This window comes from Aythya marila (assembly GCF_965140915.1).
Source record: "Aythya marila genome assembly, chromosome: 4".
NCBI lineage: Eukaryota > Metazoa > Chordata > Aves > Anseriformes > Anatidae > Aythya > Aythya marila.
In genome coordinates, this window is record NC_139045.1 from 74,126,093 (window position 1) to 74,143,525 (window position 17,433).

Below are 17,433 nucleotides of genomic sequence, written 5' to 3' on the forward strand. Positions count from 1 at the left end.
AAGGAACATTTTTTTTTCCCTAATAGGATTTTTTTTTTCTGAAATAATATATAGCAGGTGTTTCAGCTCCCTGAACATCAGTCTGATGCACTGGGCTCATTTGGCATGGGTTCTAAAACAGTCGTGGGGCTCTTTTCTTGGCTCCAGTACCGCTGGGTGACCTTGGAGCTCGTCTTTGGAAGTAGCTTAATCCTCAGCCAGAAAAGAAGGATCTCGGTCTTCTCTGACAGCTCCAGTATTTTCTGATACCGAACGAGCTCCAGCTGTTGGGCATGGCCAAGGTTTGGGGTACAGGTGGCAAAAGAGCCAGGAGTCACGGGGGGAGGTTCCTCATCTCTCTGCGGGCGGGATGCTCATTACTCGGGGAGGAACCAGAGGAGGAACGAGGCCGAGCCAAGGTAAACAGAGCTTGGGCCCTGCCTTTAACTGACTCAAGGCCATCGGGATTACACGAGGAGTAGTCCTGCTTCCAAGCAGCTGGGGCGGCGTGGCCCGAGGAGCACAGATGGCTTTGAACATGGGCTGCGAAATCCCGGGAGCGTTCCTGCTCCCCTCGGCGTGCGAGCGAGCAGCAGGCTGGGACCTGTCCTCCCGGGGCTGTTAGGGAGTGTTCGGGATCAGAGCACTACGAAAGATCGATTAAAAAAAACAAATAAAATGCGTTTCTGTCTGCCTCAACCTGGGTTTTGCTCCAAAAACCACGTGCGGGGAGGGTGAGAGGTTGTGTCGGAAAGCCTGAGCTCTTCCACCCGAACCACGGGTGTTGCTGGTGGGCACGGGGCACCTACGTGCCAGAGATGCTTTGCATTTCCCAGTCCCGTTGGTAAAAAGAAGGGGAAAACAGGCCACTTGTGGTAGCCCCTTCCACGGGCAGCAGGGATTTAGCTCCTTGTTGGGGTTGCTTCGCTGCTGGAGTGGAGCTGCCTTCATCTCCTGCAACCAAAGTACTCCTGGGGTAAGAATTTAAGTTCAATTTTCACTTTCCAGTAAAACACAAAGGGGTATTTGGGGGTGGCCCAGCCCAGTGACGCTAAGCAGAAGCAGAAAGAGGAGCTCATCCTTTTATTTAGTTGCTCGGTGCTTTCGTTGAGCCCCATTTACATCTTTTTTCCCCTCCTTCCTCTGCTTCTTGGGCTCTTCTGCTCCGGTTACACGGCCAGAGGCTCTGGCACAGAGCGTTTGGGAACTCTGCTTGAGCCAGGAGGGAATTTGCAGCTGACCCCTTGACCCTCTAAAACCCCGTACCTACAAATTCAGCTCCCTCCCCGCTCCTGCCTGGAGCCACCTTTGATCCCCGTGCTGGTTTCCTCCATAAATCGGGTGGCAAAAGGTCCCTGGCAATCACCCATCTGCCAAGCTATCAAAAGCCCAGGTTTTGTGCCCCGCATCAAGGCTCTTTTACGATTTGGGGGCCTTTTAAAATGGAAGGCAAGCAAAAAAAAGCTTTACACCAAGGTGCTGGGAGGACTTTGTGGGACCCACAGACAAGGTGTGGGAGCGGGTAGGGCCAGCCATGGGGACCTCGTGCCAAGTTGGTTGGTGTTTCTGTACCTGAGGGTGATATTTATTGGGGTTGGATGGATTTGACTCATCTCTGCTTGGGCTCCAAGCACCAATCTTAAGTGGGAAGAGCCAAAGTAGCTGGAAGTGGTGCCGGAGCCCACCACTGAGCCCTACGGCCAACTTCTGCTTCATGGAGCTGCCAAGAGTCGTCTTGGGGATAAAAGAAAAGCAAAACGAAGGTTTGGTGGTGCAAATTCGTGGATTCACGCGTTGGCTGAGGACCTTTGGGTCCGTCTGGTCCATCCCCTGGTGAAGCAGGTCGCCCACGGCCGTGTCGAGGAACCTTACGAAGACCTCCAAGGATGGAGACTGGTCCCAGGGCTTCTGTTCACATCACAGCACCGCCAGCACCTCACTGGGATCTACGGGGAGAAACGGCACGAGAAGAGACAAGAAGATGGAGAACAAGGATGCTGAGACCCCCGAGATCTCCCTGGGGACGTTTGGTGCCCCTTTGGGGCGATCAGGCCTGAAATGCACACCCGGATCTCTGCCATGGCTGGCTGCCACGCAATAAATCGTTGATTTTCAGAGTGAAGGGCAGATGAGCGTCAATTTGGGGAAAATCCTACCAGGCAGCAGGCTGGGAGGGCGCTGAAAAACCCTTTACATTTGTACGGTGAGGGAGAGGAAGGGGTCAGCGCATGGATTTGTTGGCCAGCCTCTCGTTTTCACGTTACAGCCACTGCATACGGAGGTGTGGGGAGGAGGAGCACGGCTGCCCTGTGCCGAAGGCACCGCGGGGTGTCCGGGACACGGTGTCAGGGTTGGGATCTCCCCGTGATCCTCTCCTCTTCCTCCTCCTCCTTCGTGGCCCAGCTGCTTCCAGCCTCACACCCACAAGGAGCTCAACCTGCCGGGGGAACAGCAACCCTCTAATCTGGCGGAGTCAATCAGATGCAGAAATGTTGTCCTGGTCGGCCGAAAGCTCTGCTGCTTCTCTTACAGGGCTTCGGCTTCTCTCCCTGTCGCCCAGGCACAGCATCTCCGGGGACACCATGATCTGCCCAGCCAGGGATGGGGTTTGCCCAGCAAAGCCTGCTTCGTCCCGGCTGCTTGGTGAGCTCACACTGCGAAGGGAGAGTTCCCAGCTCTGCCCTGCTGTTTGCTCGACACCTTCCCTTTTTCTTTTTCTTTTTCTTTTTCTTTTTCTTTTTCTTTTTCTTTTTCTTTTTCTTTTTCTTTTTCTTTTTCTTTTTCTTTCTCTTTTTCTTTCTCTTTCTCTTTTTCTTCTTCTTCTTCTTCTTCTTCTTCTTCTTCTTCTTCTTCTTCTTCTTTTTCTTCTTCTTTTTCTTTTTCTTTTTCTTTTTCTTTCTCTTTCTCTTTTTCTTCTTCTTCTTCTTCTTCTTCTTCTTCTTCTTCTTCTTCTTCTTCTTTTTCTTCTTCTTTTTCTTTTTCTTCTTCTTTTTCTTCTACTTTTTCTTCTACTTCTTCTTCTTCTTCTTCTTCTTCTTCTTCTTCTTCTTCTTCTTCTTCTTCTTCTTCCTCTTCTTCTTCTTCTTCTTATTTTTTCTTCTCATCTTATTTTTTCTTCTTTCTCTTTCATCTTCATCTTCTTCATCTTTGTATTCTTCATCTTCTTGTCTTCTTCATCTTCGTCACCTTCTTCTTCTTCTCCTTCTTCTTCCTCTTCTTCTCCTTCTCCATCTTTGTCTTCTTCGTCTTCTTTGTCTTCTTCGTGTTCGTGTTCTCCTTCATCTTCTTCTTCTTTTTCTTCTTCTTTGTCTTCTTTTTTTCTGTGTTTTTCCTGAAATCCATCGAACCTCTTGCCCGTAGACAGAGAAGAGGCAAGGTTATAGGTAATACAGGGCATGGGGAGGAAGCAATAATGGTGTCTGTGAAACTCTGCCTCGCAAGCAGTTTGTGACTTTTTCCCCCTCCAAACACGCAGACCTGATCTGAAAACCCTGTAAAAGCCCAGAGGTTTGGTCTGACACAGACAGGGAACTCCCCAGCTTTGCCCCTGCTCGTCGGCAGAGCAAAACGAGCTGGATTCTTTCAGTTTGGCCACCGCCGAGAAAAATATGAGGTCGGGCTCCAACAACAGGGTTTGCCTTGTGCTGCTGCAGCGACAGAGGCTGGCGGGCATCTGTACCATCTCTCGCCTGGCTTGGGGAGCCTCGTATTTAGGGGCGAGACTGAAAAGCCTTCTGTGCATTGTGCTGCCGGCCGGGGGGTGCTGGGGACGGGCCCTTTTGTGGGATCGCTGCTTTTCAGAGCCCGTTCACAAAGCCGGGACAGAGCTGGGGACGTCTCTGTTGCTGTCCAAAACGTTGCTGTTGTGTTGAAATCCAAACAACCCGGGTGCCGTTCTCTGTCGGCCCCGATAGGTCTGAAACGAGTCGAATTTGGCATCGTTGGGGTGGCCTCCCCCCCAAAAAATCTGTGCCATCGGTGAGCGAGCTCTGCCCGCTCACAGTTTCTCTTTGATAATTTAGTGAGGTGCAGCCCTCGCGGAGCACGTACGGCCCGAAATCCCGCTGAATTGGTGTGTTTGCAAGGGGAATATTTCGGATTTTTGTATAAAGATGGAGGACATCTTTATCTCCAGCTGCTTATCACCATCAAACCCAACCGCAGCCACTGCTCCGGGTGTCGGAGCATCGTTTTGGGGCTGGGAAGTGCCCAGCGAAGAGCAAAGGATTTGTCCTCGAGGGCAAGTGTGGCAGGAGGGGATAACAGGATAACGGGTCTGGCAATTTGCTGCCTTTCACCCCTTCCAGTCCTTTTAGCACCAAGTTGTCAGCGGGGAGCAATTTGGGGACAACAGGACTGGCTTTGGGAAGGGACCTCAGGCTTCTCCTGGAGCTCCATCTAGAGGGGAGGAGGCTGGGCTGGTCCCCAGGGTGTCCTCGGGATGAACCCCACAGCTCCGGCTCGCCCAGGCTGCTTTTTTTTTTGCCCTTTTGGGGTATTTTTCTCAGGCTGTGCGTGTTCTTTGCGGGTCACCAGGCTGGAACCTGTTTCCAGCCTTTTCAGACCTTATTTTAGCAAGAGCAAAATCTCTCCACAACCCCCTGCTTTGATGTGCCCAAGTCACCGTGGGCCCATCCCAGCCCACTCCCACCCAGGTCTGTGTGCCTGAATACTCCTCTGTGATGCTTGTAGTTTCCTAATTTGTGGGATTTGGGGTTTTTTAAGCATTACCTGCACACAGATTATTCCTGTTGACGCTAGGCTGTGAGCATAAAACTCTCCTCGAATATCTGCCCGTGCTGATGTGCTTGTCCAGGTGCTGGAAATGCATTTGGACATTTCCAAAGGCCATACTAAGATATTTATTTCAGGAGAAAGGTGTCAGAGTGAGCATCGGGACCTCTCTCCTCTTGGGACAGCCTTCCTGCCCCGCTGCCGTGCCCCTAAATTGGCAGGAAGTTTGTTAATTGCCCACAAAAGCAGATGTTCTCTCCGTGGTTGCACCAAAAGGGTTTACCATGCTACGTACACAGGCACGCAGCATTAAAAGACTAATTCCTGTAAAAAAAAAGCCTATTAAAGGGTCAGAAACAAAGCCTCCAATGAGACCAAAACGTTCAGCTCAAATCCCCTGTGTCAGTGCCAGGGGGGCACAGAGCTCCAACCTGGACCCGCTGTGGCACGGCTGGGTCGGGGCAGGGGGCTTGGTGAGCTCAGGGCACGGCAAATTTTGGCTCTGTGGCATCAAAACCTCAGCGTTTGGTTGGGCTGAGCTGGTAAAGCAGCATCTCTCTGGGTTTGCAGCTCTGGAAATACCCATTGAGGCATTTTTTTGGAGATTTGTGATGCGCCCCGGTACCCTGCTTGCTTGTAGGGACAGCTGGGTGCACGTGCACGTAAGGACTGCTCCTCTGAGTCTCATCCATCCGTTTAAACGGCAAACAAACGAGCTGAACTTGCAGGGTGGGGACGCAGAAAGGTGTAAAACTACCCCCAAAGCTCTTTTTTTGGGCAGGCTGCCCCCCGGGTGCCGGCCAACTCCCCGTGCTCGGCGGCGTCGCGGCGCTCGCGCGGAGCCAGCTGGGCGCTGGGGCGCACCCTAATTAGCAGCCTCTGATTTTTCGAGTTTCATAATCAGCGATCTCGGCTGCACCAGGAGGGTTACTGTGGCAACAGGGCCGAACCGCTCCGCCGGTGCCGCATCCCCGCAGGTAAAATTCCTCTTTTTTTTTTTTTTTTTTTTTTTTTAACCTTTCCTCTGCACTTTTCTGAGCCCGGGGGGCTGCGCCCAGCTCCCTGCGCCGCGGTCCCGGGACGGGGTAAGCACCATCGGCCGGAGCTGCGTGACCGAGCGCGTGCCTTTTAATCAGGGCTCAGCCTCCCTAACGAGATTTTAAGGGAACGATCCCCTCCCGCACCTTTGTTTCAAAGGGGATGCTCCACCGGGAGCATCCCGCAGCTGGGAGGTTCTCCCGACCCCGCAGAATGGGCTGTACCCAAAGCTTGGCTCCGTTTATTTTATTTTGCTTTCATTCATTTTATTTTGGCTCCCTCTTTTCGCCCTTGTTTTCCCTGCCCACGGACCGTTTGCTCGCTCTCCAGGGCGCATCGTGTCGGGTAGGGATGCCGGTGGGCTAAATAGTGGCCGGGCTTCATCCTAAAGCCATCCTAAAGCCATCCTAAAGGTCCTTCTGGAACGGAGCTGCGGGGCTGAGCGATTCCTCTCCGTGTGCTACAAGTGGTGCCTGGAACAAAGAAAGGGAAACCCGAAAAGATGCTCTTGAAAAAACAGATGTATTCCTGTACCACCTGACTTTTTTTTTTTTAATCGAAGCTCAGCACCGCTCCTTCCCTGCACCCTTTGGCCCAGCAGCTCCCTCCTGCTTGGCTTCACCGTTCCCATTTTTCTTAACATTTCACCTTTTTTTTTTTGGCTTTGTGCCTTTTACCGCTCTGATCACCGCTGGGTCCTTTTGGGACCCCCTCCGGCTGCTCATTCTCCAGTGCTGCAGCTCCAAAAAGCCCTTCATCCCCCGTCATCCCCCTCCACGCTTTCCCACCGACTTACCCACACCTTACATCCCCTGGAGAGTTCATTTTACCAACCCTACACGGGACAGGAGGAAAGTGGAGGTGCTGCAGACCCGCTGGGCACGGACCCATCCCAATTTGTGCTGGCACAGTGGCGCGTGAGCCCCCCACACGGGTCCATCCTCAGCCAGCTGGGATGCCAGCAGCAGGCAAATTAAGCCCAGCCTCATTAGGAGCATTATTAGGAAAAATATTAATAGGAAAATAATTTTCTTTGTAGCTCCATCCCTCCAAGGGGCTCAGGCAGCTCCCAGTGGTGTCTCCGCTCGGAGGGTGGCGGAGTGCTGCGGTGCTGGTCAGCCCTGGGCTCCTTTTGAGGCATCTCTCACGGCTTCTTTTCCACTGAGGAGCTTCATTTCTGTTCGTTCTCAGCTCCTAGGAGGTGATGCTCACCTCGTACACCCCATAAAGGCTCTTGCAGAGGTCACTGGGGCTTTTACCCCGAGCTGCTCGCCGTGAGCACGTGGCGCCGGTGGCACCCGCGGTGCTGCTCGCTGCTGGGGGCTCCTTCCCAGCCCCGAGGGCGTCCTGGATCTGAGATCCCTGCGTGTTTCCCTCCCGAAATGATCACAGGTTATTCTTCACGGCGGCCTCAAAGGTCCTCGTGGGTATTTGTGAATGAATTAAGCCGGTGCCGTTCATCCGGGGAGTAAAAAGCCGATTTGTGAGGCTGTGCGACAGGAGATGGGGCTGAGCCTCGGGGTGTCCCACTTGGCAGCAGCAGAGCTAGGAAAGGACCTCGGGGAACAACCTTCCTCCCAGCTCGGGTTGGGGAACACCCGATCCTCTTCTCCTAACCCACCCGGGGTGATTTCACATCGCTGTCCCTAATTCCCTGCGCACGTACCTCGGTGTTGCCCCCTCTGTGCTACCAGCTCTTCGAAAGAGGGCTCCAAATTCCCTCGTGCCGAATAAACAGCGAGAATTTGGGGGATGGAGCTTGAGGACGGGTTGGGCAGGCGCTCAGGGGTGGAGAAAGCAAAGCCCCGAGCTCGTCCTTGCTCCTGGCGCTGGAGTGGAAGGCGCCTGCTTGTTTAAAAGGGGGGAGAAAAGAAAAAAAAAAAAAAGAGATGCGCATTTTAAGGAAGGGCGAACGGTCGCTGTCGTGATTCATCTTTTCTGTTGAGGAGTGGAAAAGCGGAGGGCGGGGTGGGGGAATGCTGCTCACTGAGACATCAAAGCCCTCGGTGTAGCTTGGGAGACACACGCGGGGGGGATTAGTCACTCCGGGGGAGCGCAGCAAAACGCTTTCCCCCCCCCTAAAAGCAGCATCCCCTCCCCACGACAGCAGCAAAACGCCTGGGCACTCGTGATCCCGCTCCTCTGCCCCACGAGGAGCTGCTGGAACTGCCCCATCTGGGCCAAAACCCCCAGCAGAGGGGTTTGTCTCGGCCTTTTGGGGCATCCCTTGGGATCCAGGAGGGCTGCGCCACCACACAAAGCCGGCTGTCCCCCTTCTTTTTCCTCGCCCTTGCTCCCGTCGAGCCCTGCTGTGAGCTGCCTCCAAGGGCTCGGCAGTGAAACCCTGGTCGTGCCCTCTCCCCTGCCAAAAAAAAAAAAAGAAAAAAGGAGGGGGAGAAGGGAATAAGTTTTTATTTTTCCTTGTGGGTGGAGCTGGCACAGGGCAGCCGGGTGCTGGCGGCTGTGCCGCGGCGTTTCAGCATCCTCCAGACAGCTGTAAAATGATTTTGGGGATCCCGGAGAGCCGGGCAGCATCGGGGTCACGTCTCCTGCCTGACACAGAACGGGATCGCCTCACTCCACAGGAATTAGGAGGATGGCAGAGGGGATAAGGGGATAAATCCCAGCAGTGCTCGGTGAGTGCCCGGCTCCGGCTGCCTCTGCTCTCCGGGAGGTGCTCCTGCGGCCAGATCCCCCTCCTGGCAGCACTCCGATACCATTTCGAAGCCACTCTTTACCTCCTCAAGCAGTTATTTCCTCCCCAAAGGTGCCAGCACCAATCCTCCCCACGAGCCCTGCAGCTTTCTCCAACCCCAACCCCAAAGCTCCGAGCGCGGCGGCTCCGGGGGCACCCTCGGCGCGGCCCCGGGAGCTCGGCCAGCGGAAAGCTTTGGCTTTGGGATCGTTCCCAAATCCCCTCCGGCTGAACCCGAGGGCTTCAGCGGGCTCCTCGCCCCTTGGCAGAGCCGGAGACGTGACGTCAGGGTGTTTTCGTGGCGCTCACAGGATGCTGCAGGCAGCCAAAGGGCTGATAACATGACAAGTATTTCCTCCCCGGCTTCCGAACCAGCGGGGAGGGGAGCCGAGGGGGAAGGGAGCCTCGGGTCGCTCGGGCTTTTTTTGAGGGGGTAAAAACCACGAGGGTTTTTACGGGGAGGGACCCAGCAGGGTGACGTTGATTCGTGGCGCCTGTGGGGATGAGGAGGGGTTTTAAAGGGCAGGGGCTGGGAGCGAGCCCCCCTCCCCGGGACGGAGCCCCGCGTGACGCAGCGTTTGGGCACTCGCTGGCTCCTCCAGATCTGTTTTTGGGGATGAATCCAGTGTCTGGGAACAGAAACAGCTCCCTGTTGTTTTTTTTTTCCATGTTCTGGTGATGTTTGTGGGGCTGCCCGGGGTCCTTTCGCTCTCAGTGCTCGCGGCTTTTCCCTAAAGCCCTAAAAAGCTCCAGAGCTCGCCCAGGATGCGCAGGGAGCGCGTGCATCCCTCTTGTCCATCCTTCAGCCTCAAAAACCTTTCTTTTCACACCCAAAACCGTCCCATTAACAGGTTGCACCAAATATATTGAGCACCGAGTGCTGTGTGCCAGCCAGACCCTGCCTCTGCAGCATCCCTGGGTAGCCGTGCCCATCCTTAGAGCATCCCATGCAGGAGCAGCACCTCGGGGAGGCTTTCCGAGGCCAGCCCTGCTCTATCCAGCACCTGGAAACCCAAAAGGGTTCAAGGTGATGCAGGCAGGCACCACAACCTGCATTTAAACCTGCCCCAGGGGTGGCTGCTCCCATTTTTGGGGCCCCTCAGAGCCAGTCCTAGCAGATGTGGGGCCGGCCACGCGGCACGATGAAGGGAAGCTCTTACATCTGGGGTTTGGCTCCTCTCTGCTTCCCTTCCTTGTGGCCAAAAGGGGTCTGTCCGGCCTCCTGACCCCTGAGCTCAGTGAAATATTCAGCCAGTTGGTCATCAGGGGGGAGGAAGAGATCGTAAAAGGGAGGTGGTGGTGGTGGGAGGACACTTTGGGGCCGGCTGGGGCTGGGAGGACCCCGTGTTTCTGCTGTTCCCACTGTCGGTGACTTCAGCCTTGTCCTTTTGCCCAGATTTTGGGATGGGTCTCGACCGAAGCATCTTCGGATAAACACGACGAGAACGAACAATGTGAAACGAGTCGAAGTACCTGGGCTTTAGGAGCTTTTTTTGGGGGAAAAAAAAAAAAACAAACAAAAACCATAAAATCTTGCAGCGTGGGATTAAAGGGCTGGGGTAGGAAGCCTGGGGGTTTTCTGGGAAAAGTGATGTTCCTGGTGTCATCATCCTGGGATTTTGCAGGGCTCTTCCTGGGAAATTTTGCAGGGCACGGCTCTGTGGTGAGCTCCTCCGTGCGGGTTTTTATCACCTCCATTCCCTGCCTCGTCCCTTCCCACCTTTCCTGGTCCACCAGGCTGGGATTTCTCCGTTTGGGGACGTGTGGCCATCCAAATAAACCCTGCCCATATACAGGGACCCCAGCTCTCCACGTCCAGGACCAAGCAGCATCCCCGCTATGAACTACTTTGGGACACAGCTGGTGACACTTTCAATAACTCCTCTTTGATCTTTTTTTTTCCAGGTCAACATGGATTTGTGGTTCTTCGTCCTGTTGCTGGGAAGCGGCCTGATCAGCGTAGGTGCTCACAATGATACAACAGGTAAGCCGTGCTCCTCGTCGCCTCACCGTTCCCCTAAACCATTTTTAGGGTGAAAGCAGGGCTCGTGTGCTCGGTATCTCACCTCTCCTGCCTTTTGGTTAGCTGAGATGTGGTAAAAGCACCTGAGAAATTGTTGTGCTCATAGAAGGCACCTGCAGATCTTTATCCTAGTAAATACTGAACCTGTCTTAAGAGGGATAGGAGCTCTGTATTTTGTGCCTTCCCCATATCATATTAGGTACTCAAGTGAGCTGCTTTTATAGGATTCACATCTCCATGACGCACAGAGCTCTCTGCCCTGTACATGGGGATTTTTTTGCTGGCTTTTCCCCTCGTGTGCTACACCCCTGCGGTCACAAACCAGCCCCTACACCCCTACACCCCGCAGAAGGCTGTCTCAGGGTGCTCCTTTCTGCTTCTTCCCTCTTCCAGAGCCCCCCACGGCAGCGCCCACCTCCTCCAGGAGCCCCAGCCCGTCTCCCACGGCCGCCCCCGAGGACGGCAGGACGACGAGCGCCCGCGGCCTCAACGCCACCTCCCCGGCGCCTGCTTCCACCCCTCCGTCGGAGCCGCCCACCACCTCAGCCCCCCAAATCTCCCCCAGCGCCACCGTCCTCGTCCCCAACGCCTCCTCCACCCCGGGGACGTCGGCGCCCACCCCGGTGCCTCCGGCCACCCCGCTGCTGCCCAGCGCCGCGCCGCCCGCCCCGCGCACCGCGGCCCCCAGCACCCCAGCGGAGGCCACCGAGGGGAATGTCAGCGCCACGCTGCCGAGCCAGGAGACCTCTTCTGCTTCCCACAACGGTAAGGCACCTTCCTCACCCCTTCCTTCTGCCATCCGGGCTCTGCTCCTCTCCTCCCTTCTCTCGTTTTTGGGGAGGAGTAGGAGCGAGAAGGCACCGCGGGGCAAATTGAGGAGGGGTGCGGGATATGGGATCCGCAGCTCGCTGAAGTCGCGAGGTCCAAACCCATTTTTCCTGCTCTGGTTTCTGCAGTTCAGACAGGGAACAACAAAACAAAGCAGCAGCAGCTTCTTGCTGAGATCCTGGGCGTAGCAGGAGTCCCAGGATCTCATCCCACTACTGTCACAGACGAAATCCATCCCTTTTTGTGCACAGCCCCGAGGTGCTGGGTAAAAAATCGGTGCTCAGGGAGCTTGTGGAAGCCACAGGAATAAATGACACCAGGATGGTGCTGAGCTGCATCACCCAGAGCGTCGCTACACAGCCCTTTTGTTGCATTTTGGTGCCAGCTGTGGGCTTAACCCACACTTTTTAACGCTGCACAAGGAGATCCCAAAGGATTTAAGGCTTTGGTTAGCGGTGGCCAAGCAGGGGTGAGAGCTGGCTCCTAGGAGAAGCTGCCCGGTGGGCTCATGAACCAAAATCAGCCGAGCTGGGGATGTGGGATGATGCAGACCCATCTGGCAGGGTTTATTTGGGGAGGCGAGCTGGTATTCCTCCATCAGGGATAGTGCAGGTCCCGAAGGAACAAGGCTGGGTGCGGCCTGAAGCCCAAACCCAAGAGCCCCGAGGTGGTTTCCAGCCCTGTGCCTCCCAGGACGTGCCCACCAGCCTTGTCCCTGGGACAGAAAATGCCCGTGCCATGCTCCACAAGATGCCATCCTTGCTCCCCTTCCCCTCTTGGCGCTCATTTTTCTCATTTGAGCAAAAAATGATGAGAGGAACGAAGGCAAAAGCCTTGAGCACAGCCGAAACTGGGACTTTATAACACGATGCCTGCTCGCAGGGGGGCTGGATTCGTATATTTTTTTGTCTTTGCTGTGATTTTGTGACTTGTGTTACTATTTGTGGGGAGCTCTTCGCCCTGTGCTGTGACACGGGGGCTGTGGCAAGGCTGGAGGTGGCTTCCCACTTGGAGCCAGCCCCCTGAGCAAACGGGCGAGCCGATTCCCCCTTTATTTCCAGAGATTTATCAAGGAGCAGAGTTAGTTTTAGGGCTGCCTTCTCCATTCATCTGCACAGATTGGGGTGGAAGAGCTGTAGGAATTACACACCGCACAGGCAGCTCCTGCTTCTCTGAACCTAGATATAAATCTTCTGTACCCAGCAAAGCTACAAATGTGCATTTTGTTCCTTTTCCCTTCCTACTAAGTGAAGGCTGAAGTTTATTTCCTCCTGCCTTTAGTAGCTGGCGTTTTGAAAGCAAAACGTGCAGGAAGACGATGACAGTTGCTAAATCTGTTGCTATTTCAGGCTTTGATCTTATTAAAACATCTATTTCTTCGTTGCTAAGAGACTTCTGTTTTATTTTTCTGCAGGTAACTCCGACAGAAGAGGTAAGAAATTTATTTCATCTTTATTCAAGCCCCGTGTAAAGACATTTCCAGCAGTGTTCTGCTAGCAGAGGGCTCTCCTCACACGCTTTCTAACTCACTTTTACAAAGTGGATCTCGAGCTCTTTCCAAGAGCTGCTGATGTGTTGGTGTCTTAGCAAGTGTTGGGCTCTTGTTTTTTAAAATAAGCAATTTGGGAGCGGTTTGTGCACACCCTGTGAGATACGAGGAGCTCCTGCTGCACACGCCGAGTCCAGCAGCACCGCCTTCTGCACAGTGACGGAGTCCCGAGCAGCTGCTCGAGAAATTTCCTCCTCTTTTCCTTCTGAACTCCCTTCCTTGACTGCCACCTACCCTATTTGACCAGGATCCGTTCTGCAAACGATGTGAACAATTCTTTCTTGGAGGAGCAGGAGTGCATTTCTGGTAAGGTGACAGCGCTTACACCCATGACGGATGAAATTATGGAGATAAAAGGTAGATTTTGCCTCTCAGAAGCACCAGCCTTGGCTCTTCGTTCCAAAAAATCACCTCTGCCAGCTGCTGGTAACGCAAGGGCTTCACCAAAGATGTGTCTTCGGTGCGACGTGGTGGGGATGTGACACGGTGTGTGTATAAGAAGATGCAGATTGATGGAGGGTTTGCCCTCGGGTTAGTTTCACCTCGGATTTTCTCCTGTCTTGGTTGGATTTTAGAGAAAAAAGGCAGATTGGGATATCCCCTGGTTGGATCCTCCACGTAACGCGTTCCTCTCCTTGGAATTTCAGGTGGAGCTGAGGTTTTGGTGCAAATGCTTCGATCCAAATGAACTCTTCCGTGCTGGCTGTGGTGGAGATAGGATTTTCTTTAGGCTTTGCTGCAGTTTTTATAAAACCTTTATCCCAAACTTTATCCCAAACCACACTGTCTGTCCTGCCTTCTTCTTCCTCCACCTCCCAGACACTACTGGGAAGGAAACACACCAAGAAAATAAATGAGGTTGCATTACCAATCTGCCCTTGTGGGCTCTTTATGGCGTTTGCAGAGAAAATAGCTGGCCTGGCTGCTCAGGACCTGGGGACAGGGCCAGGCGCTTCCTTCTGCTCCCCCTCGTGACCGTGGGCCAGCCTTGTGGGGTTTTCTTCCCCAGCATCTCACACGCTGTTCCTTTTCCGAAATACTGACCCTGCATCTTCGCTTCCGCTTCTTTGAACCCCGTGATCCTGCTTGTGCTCCTGGTTTCTTGGCACTCCTCAAAGCGTTTGCCTCCAGTTTTGTGGGCAGCCGGTGGCAGCGATGAGCTCAGCACCGTCCTGCATGGTGTGATAAGGAGATGACAGCCTGCAGATCAGAGCCTGGGGTGCCTCGAATCGCAGACGTGGTCCTGCCAGGATGAGATTTAAGCATCTCGATGCCTTTCACGCCGGACCTACACGTTTGCTTTGGCATTTCAAGTCCCTGAAAGCAAAGGCTCGAAGCCCTTCTTATCCTACAAGTGATGCCACCCCAGCTGTAACTCCCCAGGGCCAAGCTGTGAGCAAGGAGCGAGCAAAGCAGGAGCTGCAGGAGCGTTGGCACCGCTCACCACATCTCCCAGAGGGAAGGAACCTGCTGGGGCCCTCGGGCTCATTTCCTGCCAGGGCTGGGCAGCGAGGAGCTGGTGAGCGACTGCGCTGGAGAAGCTTTAACTCCTCGAGCCAGATGTGGCGAAAGAAAACGCTGCAAACCCCCCGGCATCCTGCTGCCAGATGCCGAAACCCCTGCCCGTAAATCACGGCGGCTGCCAGCAGCCTGCTCCTGTCCAGGCAGTGGTTTGTCTGGGAAGCTTGGCAGGCACCGAGAAGGGTTTTAAAGCAAGCGGGCTGGATAAATTCCTCCCTCGGGGGAATTTAGACTGGGGGAGTTCTGTTTTTTTTACTCTGTTTGCAGTGCTAGGTGATCACCTACAAGTCATTACCCCAAAATCACACATCTGTTGGTCAGAATAACATTTCGAGGCCTCGTGGCCACAGAAAGGGAAAATGCAGAAATAACCAGAGCGTGCCTTGGTAGCTCTGTTGTCGGAGGATTAAATCCTGCTGGGAAGACGTGCTGGCTGGAATCGCGCAGAGGATGCTCAGAAGGTGGAAACGGGAGCCCCAGGGGCTGAGACATGGAGACACAGCCTGGTGGCCCGTGCAGATTGACAGAGCTGCTGGAAAATTAAAATCCCCCCTGCTGGCCTTGCTGCGATTTATCTGGAACATGCCCTTTAGGGCCGTTTTCCTCTCTGGTTAGCGTTGCTTGTCTTCCAGCTGCATCTGGGGGATTTGCTTGCTCGGTGTCTGCAGGGGGAGAGAAGTCCAAGCAGGGGCTGAAGGCCACGTCTGCTGCAGCTCAGACACTGTTTTGTGATGAAGCAGGCAGACGACCAGCACATAACCCACAGCCTCCCTAAGGATCCTCAGCCCCAGGCTGAACACAGTCGGAGTCAAGACTTAGAGTGGAAGCGTTGCCTCTTACTGGACGTGAAACTGGAAGCAAAATCATGACTGTTTTAAATAATACACAGCATCTGTGTGGTTTTACAAAAGCCACGGTTTTCACCTATTTCTATATTAGGATTTTCCAGAGCTCATGGGCATATTTAGAAATTTCACATACGACACAGGCAGAAGATGCTACGCAAAAATTTCAGCCCTGCAGCAGGTGGACCACTGTGGGCACTTTGAATTGTGCAGAAGGAACCCCTAGTGTGGCCCACGTCTCCCCTCTTGCAGCTTTCTCAACAGCAGTTTTCATCTCCAGGGTCACAGTTTCCAGCTCTTAGAGAAAATCGAGGTGCTGCGAGTGATGCTGGCAGGTTTTAATCTAACCCTGGTGTATCAGTCCTCCTTGAGTATCGGGTCGTGGACCTGTCTTCACTGCCAACCTTGACAAATGCAACCTGAATGAGTTACTGTGTTGTTTGAAAGCAGAAATTGTAGAGCTCTGCCCTGTTAAATTGTGGCTCTGGATGTTTTTAGATAGCAGCTGGTAACTGCACCTTTCTTTTCCCGTTGCAGATGAGACTCCAATTATTGCTGTGATGGTGGCCCTGTCTTCCCTCCTAGTCATAGTATTTATTATTATTGTGCTGTACATGTTAAGGTAAGAAATGCTTTAATGCTGGCTTCTCTTACTTGACAGAAATGAATTGCTGAATGAACAGGAATAAGCAGGAATAAGCAAATGAGTGGCTGCTTCCTATCGTGAGCCTGTTGTTCCGTTTTGTTCTGTTTCCTAAGCTATGCAAATCAACACAGCCAGCGTTAGAAAAAGAAGTCAGTAAGGATAATGAAAAATATGCTTGGGGTTATTTAATAAATGCTGCGTATTCCTTTCATTATAAAGCTATTCCTTACGTGACGTAATACTTGTTGAGTTAGTGAAAATGTGCTGTTTAGTAGGACAGGCTAAACTAAAGTCCTGGTTGTGCAGTTACAGAGCAGGTAAGGTTTCCTTGCAAGGCTCAGGGTGATGGTTTGAGTAACCTGGGGAAGCTGCACGCAACTTTTGAGCCAGAAAGTCCTTTGTGTGTGAAGGTGCATTATTCCTTCATTCCTATCTTGATATCAAACATGATCCAACATCCGTGGAAGCCAAGCTATGCCTCATGTACCACACCTGTATGTCGTGGAAGCAGCTCTCCCACTGCATGGTGGTGGGCACTGGAGCTTGGCAGGAGCACCGGCTTATGCTGCAGCTGGAGTTGGAGCCCAACAAAGCCTTTTTAGATCCTTTTAGAAAAAATCCAAGCATTTGGGCTGCTCAAAACCATACCCTTAATGAACCCAGCTCCTGAGCGCACGCCTGTTCAGCTGGAAGAGGGTGTTTATTCACCTGCAGTAAACATTTTAATTTACTCAACGTTCTGGTGATTAAATAATTAAAAAAAAAAAAAAAAGGCAATTTCCTTAGTGGTAGAAAAATTCCCTTCGTCTCTTGGCTCAGGGCCTGCTCTCGCAGCAGTGAACCCAAGGAAAGTTTTGCCTCGGGAGGTCGGCAGCAGCAACATTTTGAGTCCTCCCCACCTGGCACCAGAGCCAGCTCCAGGCCTGGAAGAAAAGAAAAGGTTTCTGTTCGCCTCGCTCCCCATGTGCCTTCCCAGTGATTCAGCAAAACACTTAACTTCAGGGAAATGGGGAGTGAGCACATGCTTCCAGTTAAAAGCACACAGAGAAGGGCTTTGCTGAATAAGAATGGATGAACTTAGGTTTTATGGGCTTTGCTGAATCAGCCCACGGCGCAGGAGCTCCTTGGGGTGCTCTCTGTAAAAACCAGCCTTAAAGGCCGTCCTCCTGGCCTGTACCTTGTGCCTGCAGCCTTTCTGCTAGCAGCTGGCTGGAAGCTGTGTCCATGGGCAGGATTTTACAGGTCCCCTTAGCGCTGTTTGCTTGTTCGCCTCTTGGATCCAACAGCGAATTCATAAAATTCCCCTCACTGCCAGGGCTGGGGCGGCCACAGCTCCTCGGGGTGGCCTGGGCAGGGCCTCACCGCCCTCATAGTGACAAATTTCTGCCTTGTATCTAACCTAAATCTGCCCTTTTTCAGTTTAAAGCCATTACTCCTTGTTCTATCACTACACCCCCTGACAAAATGTCCCTCCCCAGCTTTCCTGCAGCTCCCCTTTAGGTACAGGCAGGCTGCTGGGAGGTCTCGCAGGCCCGTTTTAGCAGAAGCAGGTTTCCAGGCACAACCCCTGGTGGC

The 17,433-nt window shown here is 53.4% G+C and overlaps 1 protein-coding gene across 3 annotated transcripts in view; it reads left to right on the top strand.

The window, feature by feature from the left end:
- The window catches only part of PTPRA (protein tyrosine phosphatase receptor type A), an 80,542-nt gene that overhangs the window by 50,429 nt on the left and 12,680 nt on the right, over positions 1 to 17,433 (top strand). For all 3 annotated transcript variants that reach the window (XM_082759188.1, XM_082759187.1, XM_082759189.1), the window contains 4 exons: positions 10,352 to 10,430; positions 10,863 to 11,234; positions 12,712 to 12,729; positions 15,750 to 15,834. In XM_082759188.1, the coding sequence (XP_082615314.1) occupies positions 10,352 to 10,430; positions 10,863 to 11,234; positions 12,712 to 12,729; positions 15,750 to 15,834 (554 nt within the window). The remainder of the gene's footprint in view (positions 1 to 10,351; positions 10,431 to 10,862; positions 11,235 to 12,711; positions 12,730 to 15,749; positions 15,835 to 17,433) is intronic.